At 39.5% G+C, this 25348-nt stretch overlaps 1 protein-coding gene across 1 annotated transcript in view; it reads left to right on the top strand.

Moving 5' to 3' along the window:
* Positions 1-25070, top strand: part of st6gal1 (ST6 beta-galactosamide alpha-2,6-sialyltranferase 1) — a 34519-nt gene extending 9449 nt beyond the window's left edge. The window contains exons 5-9 of the mRNA XM_082140907.1: positions 1348-1606; positions 9455-9552; positions 9636-9737; positions 19833-20007; positions 22589-25070. Of these exons, the coding sequence (XP_081997033.1) occupies positions 1348-1606; positions 9455-9552; positions 9636-9737; positions 19833-20007; positions 22589-22866 (912 nt within the window). The 3' untranslated portion in view covers positions 22867-25070. The remainder of the gene's footprint in view (positions 1-1347; positions 1607-9454; positions 9553-9635; positions 9738-19832; positions 20008-22588) is intronic.
* Positions 25071-25348: the final 278 nt, after the last annotated feature.

The raw sequence follows: 25348 nt of genomic DNA, 5'->3' as shown, positions 1-25348 counted from the left end.
CAGATGGCAGTGACGCCGCCCCGGCCTTGTCACTCTCATCTCCTGCTGTGCCTCGCTCCTCGTTTCCCCTCCTTCCTTCGCCACTGGGCAGCGAGCAGCTGAATGCCTCTGGGCCTTCCCTGCCGTCTGCCCCCTGGTGGAAGCAGGTTGGTGTTGCTCCGCACACCCAGACCCCACTCTCGGCCGCTGCAATGCCTCCGGAGCATTGCAGCGTGGGTCCCTGCCTTCCACCTCGCTGCCCCACCGCGGGTACGCCGGTGGTCCGGGTGGGCTCGCTGGTACGGTCTTGCGAAGCCTGGCTAGCGCTTCCCAGAGACCAATAGCGCTATTGCATACTGCTATTGCTCCCACCCCTCCAGGCTTGGACTACCTCAGAGACTGCCATGTGTCCACTACCCCATGGGCTAGTGCACATGTGTTTTCCTAGTGCCTCCCTTCGGGCAGGTTGTGGCTCTGCAGCGTTCCCTCCTACAGTTGGGCACGCTTTCCTAGCGTTATCCAATTTCCACTGAGCGGGTCTTGCGGAACAGCAGTGTGATCTCTTCCTAGCTAAGCGTCCGGCTTAAAAAAAAAAGAAAAAAAAAGAGAAGTAACAAGAAACTGTCGGTGGGAAGCTTAAGCCGGGCGCTGGAAGGGGCCAGCACCATGGCGTTTTGTTAGGGATCCCAATTCATTGGTAACTCCTACCGACGTGACGTAGGAGTGACCGAACAAAAGGGAACGTCTCGGTTACGTATGGTAACCCTCGTTCCCTGAGTGAGGGAACGGAGACATCAAGTCCCGTCGCCATGGTTGCTGGAGGAGGACCGGACACCGTTCGGCTCCTCAGCGTAAAGCGATTTGTGTATGCTCGCGCTTCCGCTTAATACCCGCACTGGCAGGCGAGGCGCAGAATGCAAATCCTGCATGCCAATGTCCATTGGCTTGTTTTAATTTCACTCGAAGGCAATTGGTCTCCCTAGCGTGATCCCAATTCGTTGGTAACTCCTACCGACGTGACGTCTCCATTCCCTCACTCAGGGAACGAGGGTTACCATACGTAACCGAGACGTTATCAACTCAGGTTGGTTGCGTCAAAAGCTTACCCCTCCATCTTACTCTCCTCACCATCAGATGTCATTAGATGGGTTACTTTTGTAATTTTGTCTGGCTCAATCAAACAATGGTAGGCAGAATTAGTGTAAATAGCCTCTGCCACCAAGGTGGGCTATTTCCACTTGGTGTAAATAGACTCTCTGAGATACAAAACCCTACTACTTACCTACCTACTACTTACTTACCCACCTTACTGTCTTGTAATAAATGTGATATACCTATCTATCATAGTCTTTTTTGTTTTCATTTTAGGCAATGAATAAATACGGAGTTAAGTACCCTGGACCTGCAGCACATCGTCCCAAACTCAGTGGCCCTGAACTTCTTTGTCAAATCAAGGAGATGGTTCAGATTACAACTTTAACACCGGATATGGAGCCATTTTCTGGTTTGCCCTGGGCCTCTCAGTTACCTCAGCATCAAATAACCACTGATATTGGCCCGTTTAAGACCTGTGCAGTGGTATCATCTGCAGGTTCTCTCAAAAACTCTGGATTAGGAAAGGAAATAGGTAATCCATTATAATTCATAACATAATCTGGATCTCTTTCTTTATTCTTTTATCTGTTTTTATTATTATAAATGATCACCATTGTTTTACATTGCATTGATGACAGAATGTTTTGTTTTAAATAATCCAATACTGTTTTGCATCCATCAAAAAAAAAAAAAGAGATTAGATATTTTTCAAAGGAATTTACATCATTAGATATTACTTTAAGGTTATATAATAAAGCATTTTGGCTTGAATTTCCAGATATAAAATAAAATATTGTATGTGTGTGTATATACAGTCCCCTCCAAAAGCATTGGAACAGTGAGGCCAATTCCTTTATTTTTTCTATAGACTGAAAATATTTGGGTTTGACATCAAAAAATGAATATGAGACAAGAGATTAACATTTCAGCTTTTATTTCCAGGTATTTACATCTGGATCTGATACACAATTTAGAAGATATAACTTTTAGTTTGAACCCACCCATTGCTCATCTGACCAAAAGTATTGAAACAGATTAACTTAAAACAGATTAAAGTGAATAAGACTTAATATTTAGTTGCAAATCCTTTGCTTGCAATAACTGCATCAAGCCTGTGACCCCATTGACAACCAAACTTTTGCATTCTTCTTTTGTAATGCATGCTCTATAGGGTTTAAGACTGGAGATTGACTTGGCCAGTCTAAAACCTTCCACTTCTTGCCCCTGATGAACTCCTTTGTTGTTTTGGCACTGTGTTTTGGGTCATTATCTTGCTGCATGATGGAGGATCTCCCAATCAGTTTGGTTGCATCTTTCTGTAAATTGGCAGACAAAATGTTTCTGTACACTTCCGAGTTCATTTTGAAGCTGCCATCATGTGTTACATCATCAATGAAGATTAATGAGCCCGTCCCAGAAGAAGCCATGCAAGCCCAAGACATGACATGGGCTTGAAACTCCTCGTGTTTAGGGTCATGAGCAGATCCTTTTTTTCTCCAAACTTTAGCCTTTCCATCACTTTGGTAAAGGTTAATCTTTGTCTCATCAGTCCATAAAACTTTGCCCCAGAATGTTTGAGGCTTGTCTCTGTACTTTTTGGAAAATTCCAGCCTGGCCTTGCTCTTATTCTTCTTTCTAATGAGGTTTGCATCTTCTGGTGTAGCCTCTGTACTTTTGTTCATGAAGTCTTCTGCGAACAGTAGATTGTGATACCTTCACTCCTGCCCTCTGGAGGTTGTTGCTGATATCACTAACAGTTGTTTTAGGGTCTTTCTTTACAGCTCTCACAATGTTTCTGTAGTCTACTAATTATGTTTTCCTTGGTCTACCCATTCGAGGTCTGTTACTTAGGCTCGTGATCGGTCGGCACGCGTAAACGCATCTTTGCATTGACTTAACATTGAAATCACTCGCGCCAGACGCTCTATTCGCGTTTGGTGTGAACTCACCATATACTTTAAAATTTTATCCCGCGCGCATGATTCCTTATGGGCGTTTCACACAGTATGCGGTGGCGATTTTTTAATCAGGTAATACATATCATTTATCAGTGTGTTATACCCGAATTAATAATAATGAAAAAAAGTTCAAAAGTTGGACTGTAAGCGAATGAGACTTTCAGGAGAGCATGATTGCTATTCACACCCTTATTAAAATGGCTGTAATCTGTTACCACAATAGTACTTGATCTGTTTAAAATGATTTCATTGGTATATGTCTGCTAAGGTGTTAAATACAAATTCAAAATTAAAATTAAAATTTGTCAAAACCTGTTATTCATTTTTTCTATTTTTGATCTGAGCGCACAATCAGAAAATCGGAAAACGAGTCGTTATTCGTTTTTTCATTTTAGTTCAGGAAATAAACAATGGAAAAACTTCCAAAATAATCCGGCGGGCCAGAAAATATTGCCTATTGCCGACCCCTAATCTATAACAATTGTGTAGCAAATTTAGTTCCAGTTCTATACTGGGAGGCCATATTTATGCAGTGATGTACAATTGTGAGATGTGAACGGCCTCTTGAAGTGTCTTTTCACCACAGTCTATGCTTTTCACCCATCTCCCGAGTCTCAGGTTATGTTCTAACAATTCTGCTGTCCTGGCTTTGATCCAGGTGGGGTCCGGCCCGTCCTGGCATCCTCCGAGGAATGTGCAGAAGTAAACCTGAGACAGAAACAAATGCAGAGAGAGAACCACAGTTAATTCAGATATTTTCAACAACTTCAAATTCAGACATGTGGAATTATTTTACTTGCTCCATTATCATGTCCTTTGCAATTTAAATTCCAGTTGCCACATGAAACCAAGTTTCACTGACCAAGTCTGAATTATTGCTGTTGTTTCAGTGCAGAGTGTGAAACCTAAAGCTGCTCTTGCAGTTGGGCCTTCACAGTCTGCTGTGTCATATGAGCATTAGAGATTAATCTGAGTTTTTATCACTCGTAGTGTCATGAGTTCCAAAGGGTCAATGCTCATAGCTTTACTTCAAGTTGCTCTCATTACAGTCAGATCTGTGGGTTGCCTGCTTAGCATTTGCTGTTTTATGGTGTCGTTCACACATTTAGTTGGGCTGTGGTACTTCTATCTGATGTTTATCATTTCACACCCTCCTTGTAAATTTACTTCTCTGATCAGATAAAATTTTAGTTGGTGCACCCTAGTCAATGATGATTTGGTTTGCTATTACCTGTGCCACACTTCTAGACACTCCTAGCCGTGTTTTTTAAAGGCAAAAAATAAAAGCACACCTCCTTTGGCACTGGGTAGCACACCAATGAAACTGAATTTTAAGGATTAATGTCACACTTCTCCAATTAATGCCCTGCTTGGCGATTATAATATAATGTATATTATAATTCGAGTTATAATACAATTATATTATATTTAAGAATATAAATTAAATTATATTGTTTCTGGTCTCCGAAGAGTCTCTGGAACAACTTATTTGTCAAAGTGTTCGTTTTTCAAAAGACGATATGCATCCGCCAGCACATGCTAAACACATGGTCAAATCTTTGCTCGTTCTCATGTCAATACATTTTAATACGAAAAGGTTTTTGGCTCAGGCTGATGAGATGCACATTCGCTGTTTCTCTTTTTTCTTTGTTAGATTTCAAATGCCTTTTCGTTTCATTTGGTCTTTTTTTTTTTGTTAAAGACTATATGAAGGCAAAGTGGCCATTATAACGTTTGATTACTCTATTTACTCTTTACTTTATATTTTACCCGTGTTAGATTAGGAAACTATGTCGCTCAGAGGTCCTCAATTTTTCTGTTTAACGTTGGTCTCACGATCACAATCCGCCAGTTTCGGTCACTTAACAGAGGTAATTGGCTACATACCCGAGACTTGCCGTATTCACACGTACACAATCCAAGATACTTTGGTATAGCCCCCATGGAAGTGCATCTACCTGAATTTAATTTAATCGTTTTACCTCAGTGGAGGTTTTGGCCACCATTAAAGATGTTCGTCGACCAACTTTACTTCTCTTATAATGGCTTTGAATTGATCAAGCCCGTGGTGTCAGTCCCACATACACGTGCACAAAGTTCAGAGTTACCTCTGACGCATCTCTGGAACGTTGAATATGAAAACGTTTTTGTTCCAGGATTGATGAGATGCACGTTCGCTGTTTCTCTTTTAGATTTCAACTGTCTTGTGATTTACATTGTAGCCACATGGCAATCCTATGCTCCTGTTATGGTTTTACTGCAGCTTTATCAAAAATAGCAGAGTTTTCCACCAAGGAGACAAACAAATTCAACATAAACACACAAGATATTTAATCCAGTTTACACAAGACACGTGGCCTAGAATGCATGGCATCTACAACCTTTTACCTAAGTGTTTCATACAACACTTACAGTAAAGCAATCATGTGTTTTAAAGAATAAACTTAACTAGCCTATGTGCACATTGTAGTAGCACAAACAACTATAAAGTGTGTTCTATGAGCACAATGTGTTAAGCACAACTACAAATTTGAAAATCCAAACAGAATCATTGCAAACATGCTTTTTAGTCCGGTCGCTGTTAAGCGTTTTGGGAGACACGTGGACATAGCATTTAGCTTAGCCTTGAGATCTGATTTTTAACCTGCGCATCACATCATCCTGTTTTTCTCAACCTTGATTTTCATAAACAAATGCATCGACTTGTCTTTTCGTTTATCCAATTACATGTTTTCCGATCGTTTACAAACTTATAATTTTCATTCTGTCCTTTGTTCATTCTCATCACGTGTTGCTAGTTTGTTGCAACAAAGCCAATACAACAATGGCTGATTTTGTCTTAGCACTTCTAAAAAGGCAAAAAGAATTGACTTACCACAACGCCGGAAGAAAGAGATGTTCAAACCTCTTGTTGATTTCAAAATCCAAATACTTTGCTGGAAAGGACGTTGCTCGCCTGTGTTGCAAGATCACGTCGCCGAGGTCACCACTTGTAAGGCTAGGGTCTTTCTTTACAGCTCTCACAATGTTTCTGTTGTCAACTAATGATGTTTTCCTTGGTCTACCCATTCGAGGTCTGTTATTTATTACACCAGTGGTTTCTTTCTTCCTCAGGACATTCCAAATGGTTGTACTGGCTATGGCCATTGTTTGTGCAATGGCTCTGATTGATTTTCCATTGTAAGGCTCGTGCTCGGTCGGCCCAAAACCGGCATCCGGAATGAAAATAATGTCAAAGTCAGAATAATCAAATGTAACAATTTATTATGTCAGGTAAATGTATCATGCCAATTTCATAATCAATTCAAAGATAATCAATACAAAACATCAAATGCTCTGGAATAAAGAGAAGAGATGCAAACCCAACATTACTCTCAGCCTCGCGGGCTAATCTGAAATACAGAAAGGCCCCGACCCAACATTAAGATACATGATGCTAAGAGTTTACTCTTAAGTAAGAGACCCTCTTAGCATCATGGGCCAACTTGAGTTACAAAAAGGCCCCGATCTTCTCGTTGCATTCCATTATATAGACAGAACCTCTTTCACATGGAAACATCTTCTAACAATGGAAATTTGCATTCAGAGGTTAGACCTTTTGGGGGTGTGAGACCATTTGCCAGGAGACCACCTTCCTTTGTGTGCCAGTTATCCCTAAACTCTTAAAAACCTTATTACCTTTTGTTTTACTTATTTGGAAATGAGACATTTGTACCAGTCGCACTGAGACATTTGAAATGATACCAAAATGTACAATACTCAATGATAATCATTGACATTAAACTATATATTTGCTTGGGTGAATTCAGGTTATCTGAGCATGAGAGAGAGGGGGTGAGGGATGAGGGGATGAAATGTAGATTAGGATGACTTAGAGGTGAGACTTTCGTCTCGATAGTGCACAAGGGGGAGTTCAAATGTTAATTTCCAGAGAGGTCCTTTGTCCTCTCAGGGTCTGGTCGCTCTTCAACCAGACTGTCCGGCATTTTCGAATTTTTCAATTCTTACACCATCTTCTCTCAGCTTCACAATTGCTTGTTTTTCACCCATAGACAGCTCTCTGGTTTTTATGTTGGCTGCACGTCTAATTATAAATGCAGTCTGCACTGGCAAAACCAAAATCTGAAACTGAGCGCAGACATTCAGTGCTATGTATTGTTTGAATAATCAATGTAATAGGACACACCAGCGCAACAAAACACACCTGCCAGTCACATGTTCCAATACTTTTGGTCACATGAGCAATGGGTGGGTTCAAACAAAATGTTATCTAAGTTGTGTATCAGATCCAGATGTAAATACCTGGAAATAAAAGCTGAAATGTTGATCTCATGTCTCATATTCATCTTTTGACGCCAAACCCAAATATTTTCAGTCTACAGAAAAAGGAATTGGCCTCACTGTTCCAATACTTTTGGAGGGGACTGTATATATGTAAGGGATAATGTAGAGCGAGGCGGTTGTTATAGTGAATACAACCCCGACAGGCTGGTCTTGAATCAGCCTGATGGGGTTGTATTCGCTATAACAACCACCTCGCTCTACATTATCCCACTTATTACATGGCTACCTACCAAATAAATCAATAATTTGACACAAAATATTGATTTAAAAAGGAGTTTATTGATTTAAAAACGATTGTATTGCTTCCGCTAAAGAAAATAGTTCGTTCCGTCTCTACGGTTAGAATCCTGCGTCCATAGCAACGCTCTGTTTTTCATGGCAACGGTGTGTATACTTAGCAGTGGTCTGTTATCAAGAAATAACAGACCACATTCTACATTAGAATTCAACCAAGCCATGTAATATATATATATATACACAGGGGTGCACATAACTGGTGCGCATGCGTGGTAAAAATAAACAATGTGCAACAGAAAACGTGGAGGGAAGCGCTTTTGAGTACCATCATTTTTGGGGACAGGGACACGTTTACTTACTAGAGTAGGATTTTTCGCCATCTCTGGTAAGAGGGCGATCATGATGATAAGTGTGTTAATTTCACTTCCAGTTAAAGACATTTAATTTCAGCAAAGTTTAATGTTTGCAGTTTACAGTTAACTCTTGTGCAAACCTCTAAATAATAAAAATAAAATTGTTTGAGATTGAACAAAGAACCAAACAAATGCAACTTAAAAGTAGAAATTATTCATTCATATTAAAATAAAAAATTGTTAAACGTGGTGTATAAGAAAAAAAATGTGTATGATTATTATGATTATTCTTTTATGGGTTTTTTTATGATTAATCCTTTCAAACATTATTCTTTTATGGATCCATTTATGCTTTTTGTATATTGCATCTTTTAATACCATATACTCATAGTTATACTCTCATTCATGTGTTCTATTCAGACCAGACATTTTGTTTACTTCTACTCTGACAAATATAAGTCTGTTTGTGGGCTAGACATGCTATTCGTTTTTTCCGTTTTCTGCTCAGTGTGGTATCTTGTCTAATATGTGTGATACCCGTTTTAGCTTCACATTAGATGGTTATCTTACTTAGAATTAAGAAACAGCTGTATTTGCATAAGGTTTGCATGATGGAAATACGTATTTGGCCATTTCTGCTTCATAGGGTTGGTTCACACAGAAAGCGGTTTTGCTTTGAAAAACGGAAAGAAGACTTGGGCAGTGAAATGGGGAAAAGCGCAAGGTCTCTCAGTTAAACTTAATTATATTTATTTTCAGTAACTGTTGTTAGTTTTGTTTAGTTTTTCATTTATGTTGAAATTTCTGTTTTTTTCAATAGTTTTAGTCTTAGTTTCAGTATTCGTTTACGAAAATAACCTTGATTCAAATGATTTTAAACGCGGAAGAAGAGGCAAAAATCAGGAATCACACACAGAGAGAGAGAGAGAGAGAGAGAGAGAGAGAGGCGCATTTCAGACAACACTCAAACACTGAATTGACTCCTCTTTCGCGTTTACTTGCGCTTGAACGGACACAAACTCACAAAATGTCAAAATACCCGTCTCGGAAATTCTTTGTCATGTCATAAGTGAACAGTTGAGAAAGAAACTGGATATGTCATTATATTCGGTCCGTGCATTCAGTCTTAAAGTGACAGCAGCCTAATATTCCTGCTGTTATCTGTGTCATTCACGTTAATAAAAATATACAGTATATTTTTTTAAACCATCATCATCACCAACAATGTTCAAGAGAAAAGATAGAGAGGAGAGCAGTCAAGAGAAAAGTGATGACGACAGCTTGTAGGATAAGTGTGCCGCGTAAAATGTGACTACCAAGCAGCATCTCCAGGTGCTCCCTTGAGAACCAGACCAAAAAAGTTATGTGCACCCCAGTATATATATATATATATATATATATATATATGTAATTCTTTGATATTACAAAAAATTGGATGATTTTATGTATGAATGAGGCATTATTACTAAAAAAATTCCTGAAATCTAGATACACATGATGCAGTGATACGGTTCAATGCCGCACCAACAACAGGCTTTGAGAAAGATGTGGGCTCTAAAACGACAGTGCGACTGATCAATTCCCAGGTAAACTGTTTGCTAACTCGACATGTTAAAATGATATGTAGCAACGATCTCTTAAAATACCATCATTTCTGTTTATTGCATAGGTAATGGCATCTGAAGACCACCATTTCCTCTCCAGTTCTTTGTACAGTGCAGGGATTTTAGTGAGCTGGGATCCTGGCCCTTATTCGTCTGATCTACGGGAGGTAAAAATTCACCATATTTCACTGTCAAGCATTTGGCAAACTCACAAAATTCGAGGAAACTTGCTTAATTAGAAGGTTTCACCACAAAGTCCTAGCTTGATGAAGTGTAGTTTTTGTACATATTGAAGCACGTGACCACTAAGCCACTCCTCATTAGTATAGTGGTAAGTATCCCCGCCTGTCACGCGGGGGCGAGACCGGGGTTCGATTCCCTGACGGGGAGATGCTGAGCTTTTTTCTTCTTTCTTCTTAGCACAAGTCAACAATACAGTTTCTCCATACAGCTGGAACACAGCCTGTCACACATCCAGTTTAAGAGCAGTTTTTTCTTCTTGTAATTAGGAATATAAAGAGTACATGATTTACCTTCACAAATGAAATACTCAAAGAACATTCGGATTTAAAGAAAGGCTATTTTGAACTGCATTTCTATTATTTACACACTTTTATGAAATTTCAATGTTTTCAATCTAAAGCTTTTACTAGACTTGACTCTTTGTGATGTAGTCATACAAATAATTAACCATTTGCATAACTTTAACTTTATTTATTTCTCAAATAATGAAAGCCAACAGAGCTTTTGCCGCAAAGTGAGCTAATATCATAAACTATATATAATATAATATCTGTTTTTAACCTAGCTATAATAATAATAATAATAAATTCAGTTTTAACCTGACCATTATAATAAGAAATTATAACGCATGTTCTAACTCAACCTGTTGACACTGAACAGAAGAGGGAAACTGATAGCACCAGCATCAGAACAAAAAGTGAAGCAAATATAGCAGACAATATTATCAGGACATGCAAGGCACCGGCGCGATCATTTGCATTGCTCGTTAACTGGAGCTTGTCTCATAAATGAACCGAAACTCAGCGTATAGGCTACTTCACAGGCATGAGAAATATATCTATAAACAGCTTGAAATGTCTACGTTTAAACAAAACAATTCAAAACGAAAAGAAACAGACTACTTTCTTATGTAATCCGTATAAAATGTGCATTTCTCTCTATAGGTGCGTTCACTACATTTGGACAATTCTATTTATTAAACGTGTAGAATACTTTCCAAACCGTTACATATAGAATTATAAATGTTGTGTTCAGACATTCATGATATAAAAAAATAAACATATTAGAATAACTTTTAAAATAGAGTGAACACGGAGCGGGAATGGAAAACCCGGAGTAAATCCAGAGCGGAGTGATTACTGAACGCTAATGCTGCGTTCACACCGGACGCGAATAGCGCGTCAAATTCGCGCCTGCCGCGTCTAGTTTGACGCTTGACCACATGTGTACATTCGCGTGTCAAGAGCGAGATTGACGCGCGTAAAAACAAAAGTTTGAAGCGACATTTACGCGCGTCAGAGGCGAAAGTTTCGAAACCCGTTGGCGGCCATCTTTTTTAGATGTTTATCGAGCATTAGCATTAATCGAGAGAGTCACCGCTCGTATATGCTCTGGAGAGCAGAAACAGCTGCGTAGGGGACATCGTCGCTGTACTCGGGTCCACCAGACTCTCCGGAGGGTTTCAGGAGTTTCACAATTTGGTCCAGGACCTAGGTTTGGTGGACCTAACGGTGAGGACGCTGACGAGGACAGCGTAGGCCGTATAAGGCCTCGGCCTCGAGTGGTCGCTGCCTGACGAGCCCGCGCTGTACAGCCCGGCGCGAGGTTCACCCTCGCCCGCACCCACCTAATCTGTCATTTATTTTTGTTTTGATAATAAATGGAGCCAGCCTCCAAAAGTGAAACCTGTGATTTTTGTTTTAGTTTGTATACACTAAATTGTATTTGTTGTCTTCACATTAGATTAATAATGTTTCATATAGATATGGAATAAATTGCATTCAATACAAAATGAGTATCTCTCATATATTGAAATCGAGTTTTTATGTGAAAGATTTGCTTTGTTGTGCATTTTAGTCATATTACAAAATAATGTATTGACATAAACATAAAATAACATTATAAACTGTCACTTCACCACGTGACAGCAGCAAGCAGCTGAAGCAGGCTTCTGATTGGTTAACGCGGCGCGAATTGACGCAGAAGTTCAGATTTTTCAACTCGGGCGGCAGACGCGAATTCGCGTCAAACACGAGAATGCACAAAAAGCACTACATAAAACATTCGCGCGTAACGCGCTTAACGCACCAGACGCTCAATTCGCGCCATTCGCGCGATCTTGACGCGCGAATGAGGCGTATTCGCGTCTACCGCGCCGCGCTCTACGCCTCATTCGCGCCGCAGGAATTTTTTACGCGCGTAATGGGCCTTTCACACAGGACGCGGTATGCGCGGCGCTTGCCGCTGGGTTCTGCGTTGCCCTTCAGATACAACGCGATTTGCGCTGCGCTATGACGTAGGCGGAGTTTTAAAAACTTTTAGCGGGAGATCTATTACGTCTGTTGTTCCTCCTTTCGGGCAGCAGCAAACAATGCATCTGTATGGAAGTAGAATAATGTCAAATGTTTTTGAAATAAAAAGCCTGTTGAATTGCACTACTTGAAAAAAAATAGGCATTGCATTAACCATGCTTGCATTTTAATGCATTGTATTTTTAGTGCTTACATTTTTATGGGCTGAAATTCAACATGGTTGAATATTTAAGCTGTGAATATTTCAATTAAAAACATTTCAAACACCTTTTCATTATTAAAAATTCAATAATCCATATTCACCTTTCATATTTCACTTCCAAAATATTCAAACTGTTTAAAAATACAACCAATAATATTCAACAGGCAATTTTCGGTCCATTTTATTTCGCTTTGCAAATTCGCTTCCACAAATTCAGTGGTTCAAATTCGACAGTAAATTCAACATTGACGTCCAGGAACTGCAGGAAAAGCAGTAGATTGCCGAGCATACTCTCCATCTGCTGTTAGTCGACCTCACCATCAGATGGTGCAAAAGCGTGTGTTGAAGACCAGCAACAGTTAGAGCAAGTCATTCATTCATAAAACTCATTTACAGCAATGTAAGTGTATTTGTGATTATTATGACGGCTGTTTTATGTTAAATTCAGTGTCTTCACGGTTACTTTTCCTGTGTAGCCTACATGCATCTTTCTCTACCGTGAACGAGATTATAATCAGAATCAGAATCAGAAAGAGAATCAGAAAGAGCTTTATTGCCAAGTGTGCTTGCACCCACAAGGAATTTTTCTTGGTACTGAAGCTTCCAGTGCACATATACAAATACAAATACAACAAGAAACATAGTAATACAAATTCTAAGAATAAAATATATTTAAAAAAAATAAAATAAAAATAGTATAAAAAGTAAAAAAAAAAGGGGTCACAGTTGGGTTTAGTCTGAATAAACATTTACAGATTATGAACATATTTACAGTATTTTGAGAAGTATGAATAATATAAAAAGAAATATCACCTGAGTTAAAGAATATTACACTAGACAGTGGGAGTCTAGTGCATGTTACAGATTATGAACATATTTACAGTATTTTGAGTAGTATGAATAATATAAATATAAATATCACCTGAGTTAAGAGAATATTGCACTAGACAGTGGGAGTATTGCACTTGCAGGCATATGCCTTGGGGGGCATGTTAAGTGTTCAGAAGGGAAATGGCCTGTGGAAAGAAACTGTTCCTGTGCCTGGATGTTCTTGTGGCCAGTGATCTGTGTCGCCGTCCTGACGGTAACAGTTCAAACAGGGGGTGTCCAGGGTGAGTGGAGTCTGTGATGATTTTACCTGCTCTCTTCCTCACTCTGGAAGAGTACAGGTCCTGGGGGGTTGGCAGGGGGGCACCAATAATCCTCTCTGCTGTCCGGACTGTCCGTTGTAGTCTCCTGATGTCCGATTTGGTAGCTGAACCAAACCAGACAGTGATGGAAGTGCTTAAAACAGACTCAATGACGGCTGAGTAGAACTGGATCAGCAGCTCCTGTGGCAGATTGAACTTCTTCAGCTGGCGAAGGAAGTACAGTCTCTGCTGGGCCTTTTTCACAATGGAGTCAATGTGATTTGCCCACTTCAGGTCCTGAGAGATGGTAGAGCCCAGGAACCTGAATGACTCCACTGCTTCCACAGTGCTGTTCATGATGGTGAGAGGGGGGAGTGCTGGGGATTTTCTCCTGAAATCCACAATCATCTCCACTGTTTTGAGCGTGTTCAGCTCAAGGTTGTTATAGCTGCACCAGACAGCCAGCTGTTCAACCCCCAGTCTGTAAGCAGACTCGTCACCATTTTGGATGAGACCGATGACGGTGGTGTCGTCTGCAAATTTCAGGAGCTTGACAGAGGGGTCTTTAGAAGTGCAGTCATTAGTGTACAGGGAGAAGAGCAGTGGGGAGAGAACGCACCCCAGTCTCACTCGCTGCTGCCGGTCGGTCAGGAAGCTGGAGATCCACTGACAGATTGAGGATGGCATGGAGAGCTGAGTCAGTTTGGCTGTGAGAAGATCAGGGATGATGGTATTGAAGGCCGAACTGAAGTCCACAAATAAGATCCGTGCATAAGTCCCAGGTCTGTCAAGATGTTGCAGGATATAGTGCAGTCCCATGTTGACTGCATCATCCACAGACCTGTTTGCTCTGTAAGCAAACTGAAAGGGATCCAGAAGGGGTCCAGTGATGTCCTTCAGATAGGCCAACACCAGTCTTTCAAACGACTTCATGACCACAGACGTGAGAGCGACAGGTCTGTAGTCATTAAGTCCAGTGATTTTAGGTTTTTTGGGAACCGGAATGATAGTGGAGCGTTTGAAGCAGCAGGGAACTTCACACTGCTCCAGTGATCTGTTGAAGATCTGCGTGAAGACTGGGGCCAGTTGGTCAGCGCAGGCTTTTAGACAAGCAGATGAGATGCCGTCTGGGCCTGAAGCTTTCCTAGTCTTCTGTTTTTTGAAGACTCGGCTCACGTCCTCCACACAGACCTTAAAGGAGAAGTTCACTTTTGAAAAAACTTTTGCTGATAATTTACTCACCCCCATGTCATCCAAGATGTCCATGTCTTTCTTTCTTCAGTCGAAAAGAAATTAAGGTTTTTGATGAAAACATTCCAGGATTTTTCCACATATTATGGATTCCATTGGGACCCAAACGGTTCAAGGTCCAAATGACAGTTTCATTGCCGCTTCAAAGGGCTTTAAACGATACCAGACGATGAATAAGGGTCTTATCTAGCGAAACGATCGGTCATTTCAAAAATAAAATAAAAAGTTGACGTTTTATAAGCACAAATGTTCGCCTTGCTCTGTTCTGTGATGCGCGTTCGTGACGTCACGTAATACGCAATTACGTTGAAAAGGTCAAGTTTGATGTGTTTACAAATGTGCGGAAGGAGGACCATATAAACATTTTCAAATGTATTTGTGTCAGTTTATCGTTTAAAATGCCCATTTCGTGTGCGCATCCTGAGTGTTTTAATATTAAAAAGCCAAAAAGAACATTTTCTTCAATTTTTCAAGCGTGACCTTTTCAACGTAATTGCGTATTACGTGACGTCACGAACGCGCATCACAGAACAGAGCAAGCCGAACATTTGTGCTTATAAAACGTCAACTTTTTATTTTATTTTTGAAATGACCGATCGTTTCGCTAGATAAGACCCTTATTCATCGTCTGGTATCGTTTAAAGCCCTTTGAAGCGGCAATGAAACTGTCATTTGGACCTTGAACCGTTTGGGTCCCAATGGAATCCATAATATGTGAAAAAATCCTGGAATGTTTTCATCAAAAACCTTAATTTCTTTTCGACTGAAGAAAGAAAGACATGGACATCTTGGATGACATGGGGGTGAGTAAATTATCAGCAAAAGTTTTTTTAAAAGTGAACTTCTCCTTTAAGCTCAGGTTGGATGGCAGAAGGGGGGAGGAGAGGGGTTGCAGGAGGTGATGGTGGATGTGTGAAGTGCACATCAGAGCGGGTGTGAGGTGTGAGTCTGGGCTTCTCAAACCTGCAATAGAATGCATTGAGAGTGTCAGCCAGTTGTTGATTCTCCACAGATCGGGGGGATGGTGATTTGTAGTTGGTGATGTTCCTCAGGCCTCTCCAGACTGATGCCGGGTCGTTGGCTGAAAACTGGGTTTTCAGCTTTTCAGAGTAGCTTCTTTTAGCAACTCTGATCTCCTTTGTCAGTCTGTTTCTGGCCTGGTTATACAAGATTTTATCCCCACTTCTGTAAGCATCCTCTTTGGCATGACGAAGCTGTTTGAGTTTCCCAGTAAACCATGGTTTATCATTAGTGAATGATAAGAATGTCCTGGTAGGAATGCATGTATCCTCACAGAAACTGATATATGATGTTACAGTATCTGTGAGCTCATCCAGATCGGTGGCTGCAGCTTCAAAAACAGTCCAATCAGTGCAATCGAAGCAGGCCTGTAGATCCTGCTCTGCTTCGTTGGTCCATCTTTTTACAGTCCTTATTACAGGTTTAGCTGATTTCAGTTTCTGCCTGTAGGTCGGTATAAGATGAACCAAACAATGATCAGAGAGCCCCAAAGCTGCCCGTGGGACGGAGTGATACGCATTCTTTATCGTGGTGTAACAGTGGTCCAATATATTACTGTCTCTGGTAGGACATGTAACATGCTGTCTGTATTTTGGCAGTTCACGGGAGAGATTTGCTTTGTTAAAATCCCCAAGAATGATTAAAAGAGAGTCTGGGTACCTTTGTTCCATTTCAGCTATATGTTCAGCCAGCTGTTGTATCGCCGCGCTCACACACGCGTCTGGAGGAATGTAAACATTCGCGAGAATGAATGAGGAAAACTCCCGCGGCGAGTAGAAAGGTTTACAGTTTATGAAATGTGCCTCTAAATTAGGAGAGCACATCTTCTTCAGTGTTGTTACATCTGAACACCAACTTTCGTTAATGTAGAAACACAATCCACCACCTCTCGTTTTCCCCGTTAGTTCCGCGATGCGATCCGCTCGGAACAGCTGAAAGCCCGGCAGATGTAGTGCGTTGTCCGGTATGGCTTCACTCAGCCAGGTTTCAGTGAAGCACAGAGCAGCGGAGTTTAAAAAATCCTTGTTAGTGCGGGTGAGGAGAAGAAGTTCGTCCATTTTGTTAGGAAGAGATCGGAGATTCGCAAGATGAATACTAGGGAGTGCAGTGCGGAGGCCGCGCTCGCGGAGTTTAACCAGCGCGCCAGCGCGCTTCCCGCGTTTGCGTCTGACCGCGCGTTTGAACAACACCGCTGCCCCTCCGACGAGAATGTCCAGTAAAACGTCTGAGTAATCAAAATCTGTGAAAAAGTTGTCTGGTGTGTGTTTCCTAATGTCCAGTAGTTCGTCTTTGGTGAAACTGATAGGAAAAGAATGACTAAACGCAGAACAAACCAACAAAAACAACACAATAACTGGAGAGCTCCACACCGAGGCAGCCATCCGCGGCGCCATCTTGGAATCTTTATAGATTATAGAGTCTTGGAGATTATAATGTTATTCCCCGATGCGGATATACAGATCCAATGTTACATTTTTGAGGTTGACATTTCTCTCTTGGTTGTTTAGTTGCCTTAACTTTATATTGTGGCGATGTGCTGCATGCAGGCTATTAGGGTTTCCCTCAATACTTCAGGATTCCCCTGCTGGACATATACAACGCTTAACGTAGCTTAATGGACTACAGTGATGTAAAAGACCAAACTCGCAGGCAAGCAGATGGACTCAGAATAACGTGCAAAGCTTAATGCTGAGCGTTTCCCGTGATAGACTGGCATACAGATGGCTTGATGTTGGACATTCGCACATTTAGGGACCGTCTCTAAAGTGTATACGACTTTGGTATACACGTTTCTAACTCCGATAGCATTTGAATAGAACGACTTACAGTCATACAACCAACTGTAAAGTGTTCATTTATGTCAGGCATAATACTCACCCTTTGGTTTTTGATATTTATTCAAATAAATTTAAGTTTGCTATTGAAGTTAGAAACGTGTATGCCAATGTTGTATGCAACTTTAGAGACGGTCCCTAAATGTGCGAATGTCCAATATCAAGCCAATTTTTACATTTAGTCATTTAGCAGACGCTTTTATCCAAAGCGATTTACAGTTAAACTAACAATAGGAGGACAATATGCAAGTGCTGTGACAGTTTAAGCTAATGCAATACACGTATGCATACTATATATATATATATGTATGTGTTGATTTTATGCCAGTATATCACGAAACGCTCAGCATGAAACTTTGCGCGTTAAGTTCATATTCTGAGTCCATCTTCTTGCCTGTAGCCTATATAATAGCCTACAGCCTACTTCCCTAATAAGGTGCAAGATTGGTCTTTCATATCACTATCAACGGAAGGGAAATCCTTGAGTATGAGGTATTGAGGGAAACCGATTATAATCCTGTTCATGGTAGAGAAAGCTGATGACATGTAGAATACACAGGGAAAGTAACAATGAAGTTATTGAATGAAACATAAACACAGCTTATTGCGTGTTTATCATCTTTTCCGCATATACTGACACAGATAATCATTTTCATTTTATGAATGAATGTCTTCGTCAGCAACAAGCGCTTTTGCACCATCTGATGGTGAGGTCGACTAACAGCAGATGGAGAGTATGCTCGGCAATCTACTGCTTTTCCTGCAGTTCCTGGACGTCAATGTTGAATTTACTGTCGAATTTGAACCACTGAATTTGTGGAAGCGAATTTGCAAAGCGAAATAAAATGGACCGAAAATTGCCTGTTGAATATTATTGGTTGTATTTTTAAACAGTTTGAATATTTTGGAAGTGAAATATGAAAGGTGAATATGGATTATTGAATTTTTAATAATGAAAAGGTGTTTGAAATGTTTTTAATTGAAATATTCACAGCTTAAATATTCAACCATGTTGAATTTCAGCCCATAAAAATGTAAGCACTAAAAATACAATGCATTAAAATGCAAGCATGGTTAATGCAATGCCTATTTTTTTTCAAGTAGTGCAATTCAACAGGCTTTTTATTTCAAAAACATTTGACATTATTCTACTTCCATACATCTGTCCCATTCTACATTTATAATGTTACAAAAGGTTCTATTTCAGATAAATGCTGTTCTTTTGAACTTTCCATTCATAAAAGAATCCTGAAATAAAAATGTAAATAACGGTTTTCAACAGTGATAATAATCATAAATGTTTCTTGAGCATCAAATCCTCATAAAATACTGATTTGTGAATACAGCTTTCCTGACGATGGAAAAGTCCTCAAACTTATCTGAACGACCTCAAACTTGTATCGTACAGCTCAGGAAATTCCGACACACACAAGACTAGACGTTCATCCATTTTGATTTCCGTGCTTGTTTGGATCCCCCGATTCTATTGGCCGCGCTGGTAATCGTCACAGAGCGCAGCGGCAAAAGTTGAACTATTTTGAACTTTGACCGCGGCGTGCGCGCGAGCTCGCCAATGATGCGCACCGCTGCGCTTGCGCTTTGGTCGACGCAGCAACAAAACGTCCTTGCGCGGCGCAAGCCATTGAGATGAATGGGTTTTATAGCGCAGCGCCGCGCATACCGCGTCCTGTGTGAAAGGCCCATAACGCGTCTTTGCATTGACTTAACATTGAAATCACTCGCGCCTGACGCGCAATTCGCGTCCGGTGTGAACGCACCATTAGAGTGGAGAGAGCAACGTGCTTTAGCTCCACTCCAGGCTTTGATCACATCCCCCTTAGCAGGGTGAATACACCTCATCTTTCCTTAATTTAAGACCTTTTCAAACTAAAATTAAGACATTACACCATTTAAGAAATGGAAGCCTATTTACAGCCTTAAAAATGATGAAAAGTGAATGTAAGACATTAAGGACAGGCGGGAACCCTGCAATTGAGGGAAATCCGTCGTAGACTCGCTGCAATTAACGGAAATCCGTCGTAGCGACGGAGAACTTTAATCCCTGTGATCTAATCAAGTTTACACCTACATTTTCTTCTCACTGAATATCCTACATCACAAATTACATAAGTAAAATGGGCTACAAACGGTTTCATGTTGACTATAAAATATATATATTTTTTTTTTTTTACTAATATTTGTAAGCATTCCAGATTTCATTAATGAAATTTGGGGAAATGTAATAATCCTCCTTTTGTTATGCTTTCAGTGGTTCAACAAGACAGATTACCCAATATTTAAACAGTATCAGCGATATCGGCGCTTACACCCTCAACAGCCATTTTATATTATACACCCACGGATGGAATGGCAGCTGTGGCAGCGAATACAAGACAATATGGATGAGACTATACAAAAAAACCCTCCCTCATCAGGCCTGCTGGGTAAGTTTTATTACATTTTTTTAAATAAAACAGATATCTTATCATAAATGCTTAAGAAACCACAAACTATGGTCATGTACACACTGCAGCTAATTGTTAATTCACCTTTTAGTGTTTAATCCTGATATGTACACACAGTTTAGTAATTTATGGAAGCGGCAATCGCATTCTACAACTGATTTAACTCCCCAAAAATGCAGGTTGTGACAATCACATTAAAAAAAAATATGCTACGCAGTTTACGTAACCAAGCTGAACAACTAGTTGTTAATGACCTATTTAAATGCAGATAAGAGATGTGCCTCTCTTCTGTGTCTACTGCTTGGTGCAAGAAATCCACAGGGAAAGAGTTATGAGCCTGACTCATTCATGTTGCCAGATCTTGCAAAAAAACAAACAAACAAAAAACAGTGAAAAAGAAAGAGGCAAGCCTATTAGAAATCCAAATGAATCCAAATGCTTTATATTGAAAACAAGATGTTGCAAGATAAAATGTTACCCACACCTGTAGTGATACACACCAAGTACTGATACACACACTGAAATAATTTAAAGTTTTATATCGATAACAAAACAAAACAAAAACAAAAATTAGCAGCACTATGCACTTTTTGTTTGCATAAACATTAAAATAATGTTGTCCGATAAAGATTTATTGGCAAGTATGTTTGCACACACAAGGAATTTGTTTTGTTGATTTGTTCTGGTTTTTGACAAAAATAAAAAAGTTTTATAAAATAATAAACCTTACATTTCAGCAGGGGGAGAGTAAGCTAAACACAAAATTGCATTTTTTATTAAAGTGGTATATTGAACAAATTGTGTCTCTCTTTAAATAAATTCAGTTATAATTAACATTTTCTTAAGGATAAAAAAAATCTATCTCAGCTAATGCTGTAAACTATAATTACGGAGCTCTTTCTTGCACATTACTATAATATCAAAGGTTACAATTAACAACAGAGCAAACTGTTAGCAAACAGTGTTGCATTACAGTGCGCTCCCTCCTTCTGGATTGTAGTGTTGATCGCCTTTGACTGACTTTATTCGTAGTCTGACTGTATGCATCGTACCGTGACGGTTCGGGATGAATACATGTACCATTAACACCCCTAACATATATATTTTCTGCTCCATAAACAGTTCTACATAGGTTTAGATTTGAATGAAATATAAATGAATACTCAGAGTAGGTTGCGCTTCTGGAATAGGAAAGAAAAGAGCTGTTTCTCTGGTAGCTTCTGTAAACAAAGCAACATTGCGCTTATAAACACTGCTTTATTAGGCATAACATGGAGGGACGATGAAAAGACAGTCGGCTCCCCTTAGAGATACATTAAAAAAATGTATCAATACATTCTCAAGAAAAAATTTCTCTCAGCGCTGTTTTCCATCATGCTTTCACACAAAACGAAACCTACACTGCATGATGCGCCTGCGTGAGATTATTGCTAACTTTTCTTAATGCTGAAAAGTATTTACACTGAGTTTTTCAAACCGCCATAATCAAATAAAATATATAACGGTAATACTCAGGAAAAAACGGTAACTGTTTCATTCCTAAAGGGCCATTCACACCAACGATAACTAAAAAGATAACTATAACAATAACTATATTTGCATCCACACCAATGAACGATAACGGTCTGTTTATTCTAAGCTCGCACGCTGCAGTTTCAAAGTGTATACAACGTCATTGAACATGTTTTTGCTGTTCTTGTTGCATTTACACTGCTTTAACCAGCAGATGTCCTCAGCATGCGATGTTTTGAGTGAAGCTAGTGTAATGATCTAATAATCTAACAGTGAATATAGCTGACGTATTCAATATAGTGGAATAAAAAATAAAAAAAGTTTGCGTTTTTTTTCCTAAATGTCGATTAAAAACTATTGCGAAATGACAGCGTTTCCATTGACCGATGTAATGCGACTAAAACTTCATTTTTCCCTCTTGCGAGAAGTCATTTAAAAAATCATGGCAACGAATGTTGGTAGGTTTATATATTGCAGCCGCCACACTAGCCATTATTATTAATCGAAGGAGATAGGCGTGTTATCCAAGCATTAATGGTAAGGAAAGACACTTATAGTGTGAGCGGCACATATAGCCTACTGTATGAGGTGTTTCTGGGCGTTTCTCCCTAAATTCTGCTTCGAGGTCTTGGTTGTGCAATTTCTTTGACGTTTAGAATTCAGTATTCCTGTAATTCTTTTGTCCTTTATGAATTTCATAAAGAACTCTGTCTCGTATTCTGTCAGGTGACTGTAAATGCGCAAAAACTGTTTCCATTGCAGTTTTGCGAAATATTTCTTTTTCGAATTGCCTGAAAAACCACCTCATGCGAGCGTAAAAACGTTTCCATTAAGCGTATTTTCAATTGCAATTTCAATTTGCGCAATTTGAAGGGTAATGGAAACGCAGCTAATGTTGTCGAAATGAGCGCTGGATAGCTGAGGTAATACTTCTCACCATTTATTCAGAGGGTATGAACAATTGTTTTCCATATCCATTTTTTTGAAAAGGGGCTTGACTTGTGGTGGATTTTGTATGTACCTATATTTGTTCCTTCTACCTCCATAGGCACAGTTTTAATGATGTCCCTCTGTGAAGTGGTACATGTGTACGAGTTCCTGCCTTCGCGACGGAAAACCGAGCTGTGCCACTACTACCAGCGCTTCAGTGATGCTGCCTGCACCCTAGGTGCCTACCACCCATTATTATACGAGAAGAACCTGGTAAAGAGGATGAACCAGGGCTCTGACCGTGACATCTATACATATGGCAGAGTCACTCTCCCTGGGTTCATTACATTTAACTGCACCCATAGCTCCACTTCCAACACTCAGTCTAAGACATAATTTGAGGGTGAACTGATTTTCTCGGTACACTTTCAGAATGTAAAAGTAAAGCGCATGATTTAGTCTAAAACTGCAACAAGTATTCAGTCTGGTCTCTGAGATCAAGAGTCGGTTTACTGGTGGACAATGAAAAACTAACACACTAAACACTAGGAACTTAATTCACATGGACACAAAATGCTGAATATAGCGGCAAGTTCTGTATGTGTAAACTACCATCCATCAATCCCTAACTAGTCCCATAGGGGTAAATTCATGCTGTTTGGTGTTAATTAAGAGAAAAAAGATCCTAACACCACATATCTGCCTCTCATGTGAGATGCAGCCACTGACTTAAACACTGCCTAATGTGACACATTAAAGCACTGATGTCAAAAGAACTGATGAACAGTGTTGGGGGAAATGCATTACAAGTAGCGGGAGTAACGTAATCAGATTACTTTTTTCAAGTAACTAGTAAAGTAACAAATTACTTTTAAAATTGCAACAAAATATCCGAGTTACATTTTCAATAAAGTAACGGAAGTTACTTTGTTTTCCCACCTTTCCTGTAACCCATGTTGAGAGAAATTGGGAGTACGTGCAGAGGCGTTGTGTGCGCTGTGTGAACATGATGGTTATTAGGGATGCACCAATACCAGTATCGGGCCCAATACTGCACTTGTGTACTCATACTTGTACTCATAAAAATGCTCCGATACAAACAACCGATACCATGCAGCGTGTGTACAGTGTTTGTGTCCAGACAAAGAAACACTGACAACAGAGAGTATAATGGGGATAAAAGAGAAGGCTGTCTATGAAGTAAATGTATCTAATTAGTGGAATATTAAACAAAATATAGTAATGCCTACATAGCTGTGGGTGCGCGAGTTGATTAGCGAAAAACGCGCAGTAGATTGAGAGCGCAGCAGCACAGACACGCAAGCTTGTCGAGCGCATACCTTTTTCACAGACATCAGTGGAAAGTTTGTAGTTCGGTCGGATATGTAAATGGCAAAGGTAAAACGAGGCATGTATTACTACTGTTAACTGACGAGAGAGAGAGAGAGAGAGCACACTTCTGTTGCATGCTCTTGATTGCTGATCGTTCACTCAGTAAACATGCATCATTTCGATTAAAACTAAATCGTAAATGCAAGTAAAATATTAACTGTTACATGATTTATGTTACAAGACGTTTGCAGGTCAAGAAGTTTCAAGCTGCCACAGACAGCGCACAAATTGAATTGCCTTTTCTTTCACATCTTTTGCTTGAACGGACAAATTAACACAAAATGATGTCCGTCTTGGCGAGTATCCTGGTTAACATAGGTGGTTATATCTTAATGAACGTGAACAAAGAAAACGCATGTACAGTAGGGCAGGCTATATTGGATCCGTGCATTTTGGTCTTAAAGGGACAGCTGCCTAATAAACCTGCTGCTGTGGTTTTTTTTTTACCGTTAATCAAACTACAAAATACAAAGTAATCACTCACAGCTATTGACTGAATTACTTTTGTAACGTTATAAAGATTCATCTATATTTAATTTATACAGTGATTAATATGCAGTATTATTTCACATTTGGTTACTTTATTTCAAAACATGTACCTGTAAACTACTATTCGACCCACCTGAAAAAAAAAACAGCTGTTTATTTCATTTGCAGCCTTTCTTTGTTCTTCTATTGTATTTAGTTGTGCTATTTGTAATTTGCTTATTTGTTGTTATTTTATTACTGATTGCTTACTTGTCTTTAATAATGTTTCAAATGGACATTAATTAAGCTAGTAGTTTTTGCTGTAGTATCAAAATTATAATTTTAAAAATTTGAATTGTGATATTTCACTGGTGTCTAAACATTTGTACCACTGACCCAATCCTCAGCACTGAGCCCTGCTGGAGCTGCTCTAAATATGTGCTGTGCAATTAAATGATAGATAAAATATGATAGAGCAATAGAACAGTGAAAGTAACATAAGCGCATACATTTTAACATGCTTAAGCATGACAATAATTAAAGGAAATATATATTTACAAAAAAATTAAGCCAACTAATATGATTCATATTCTTTTGGTTTCTCTACCCAATATACAAATTCAGGGAAAATACAGGTATCGGTATCAGCAAGTACCAAAAATGAAAGTATCGGCATCGGACTTGTTCTGGAAAAAGTGGTATTGGTGCATTCCTAATGGTTATTGTAGTTCTAGACTTAATGTGAGTTTTTGCTCAAAAACAGATTCATTATTCCTCAAAATGAATAAAAACAGTGAAATGCAAACTCAGAATATTACACAAACCTGCAATAATTAAATGTTAAATAACACAAATAAATGTATTAACCAGTGTCTTTGCTGCTGACATACAATGACTTTAGATAAACATAATATTTGTGTTTAATTTACTTTGTTTTTATTGCTGAAGCGTTGAGCTACTCCAGAATGGCAGCACAGCTGAAAGGTTTGTTTGAGCTGCGCCCTCTACTGTACAGGTG

Source organism: Leuciscus leuciscus, assembly GCF_965113295.1.
Source record: "Leuciscus leuciscus genome assembly, chromosome: 16".
NCBI lineage: Eukaryota > Metazoa > Chordata > Actinopteri > Cypriniformes > Leuciscidae > Leuciscus > Leuciscus leuciscus.
Note: the sequence above shows the minus strand (reverse complement) of the source record. Positions and strands in the feature narration are given on the sequence as shown.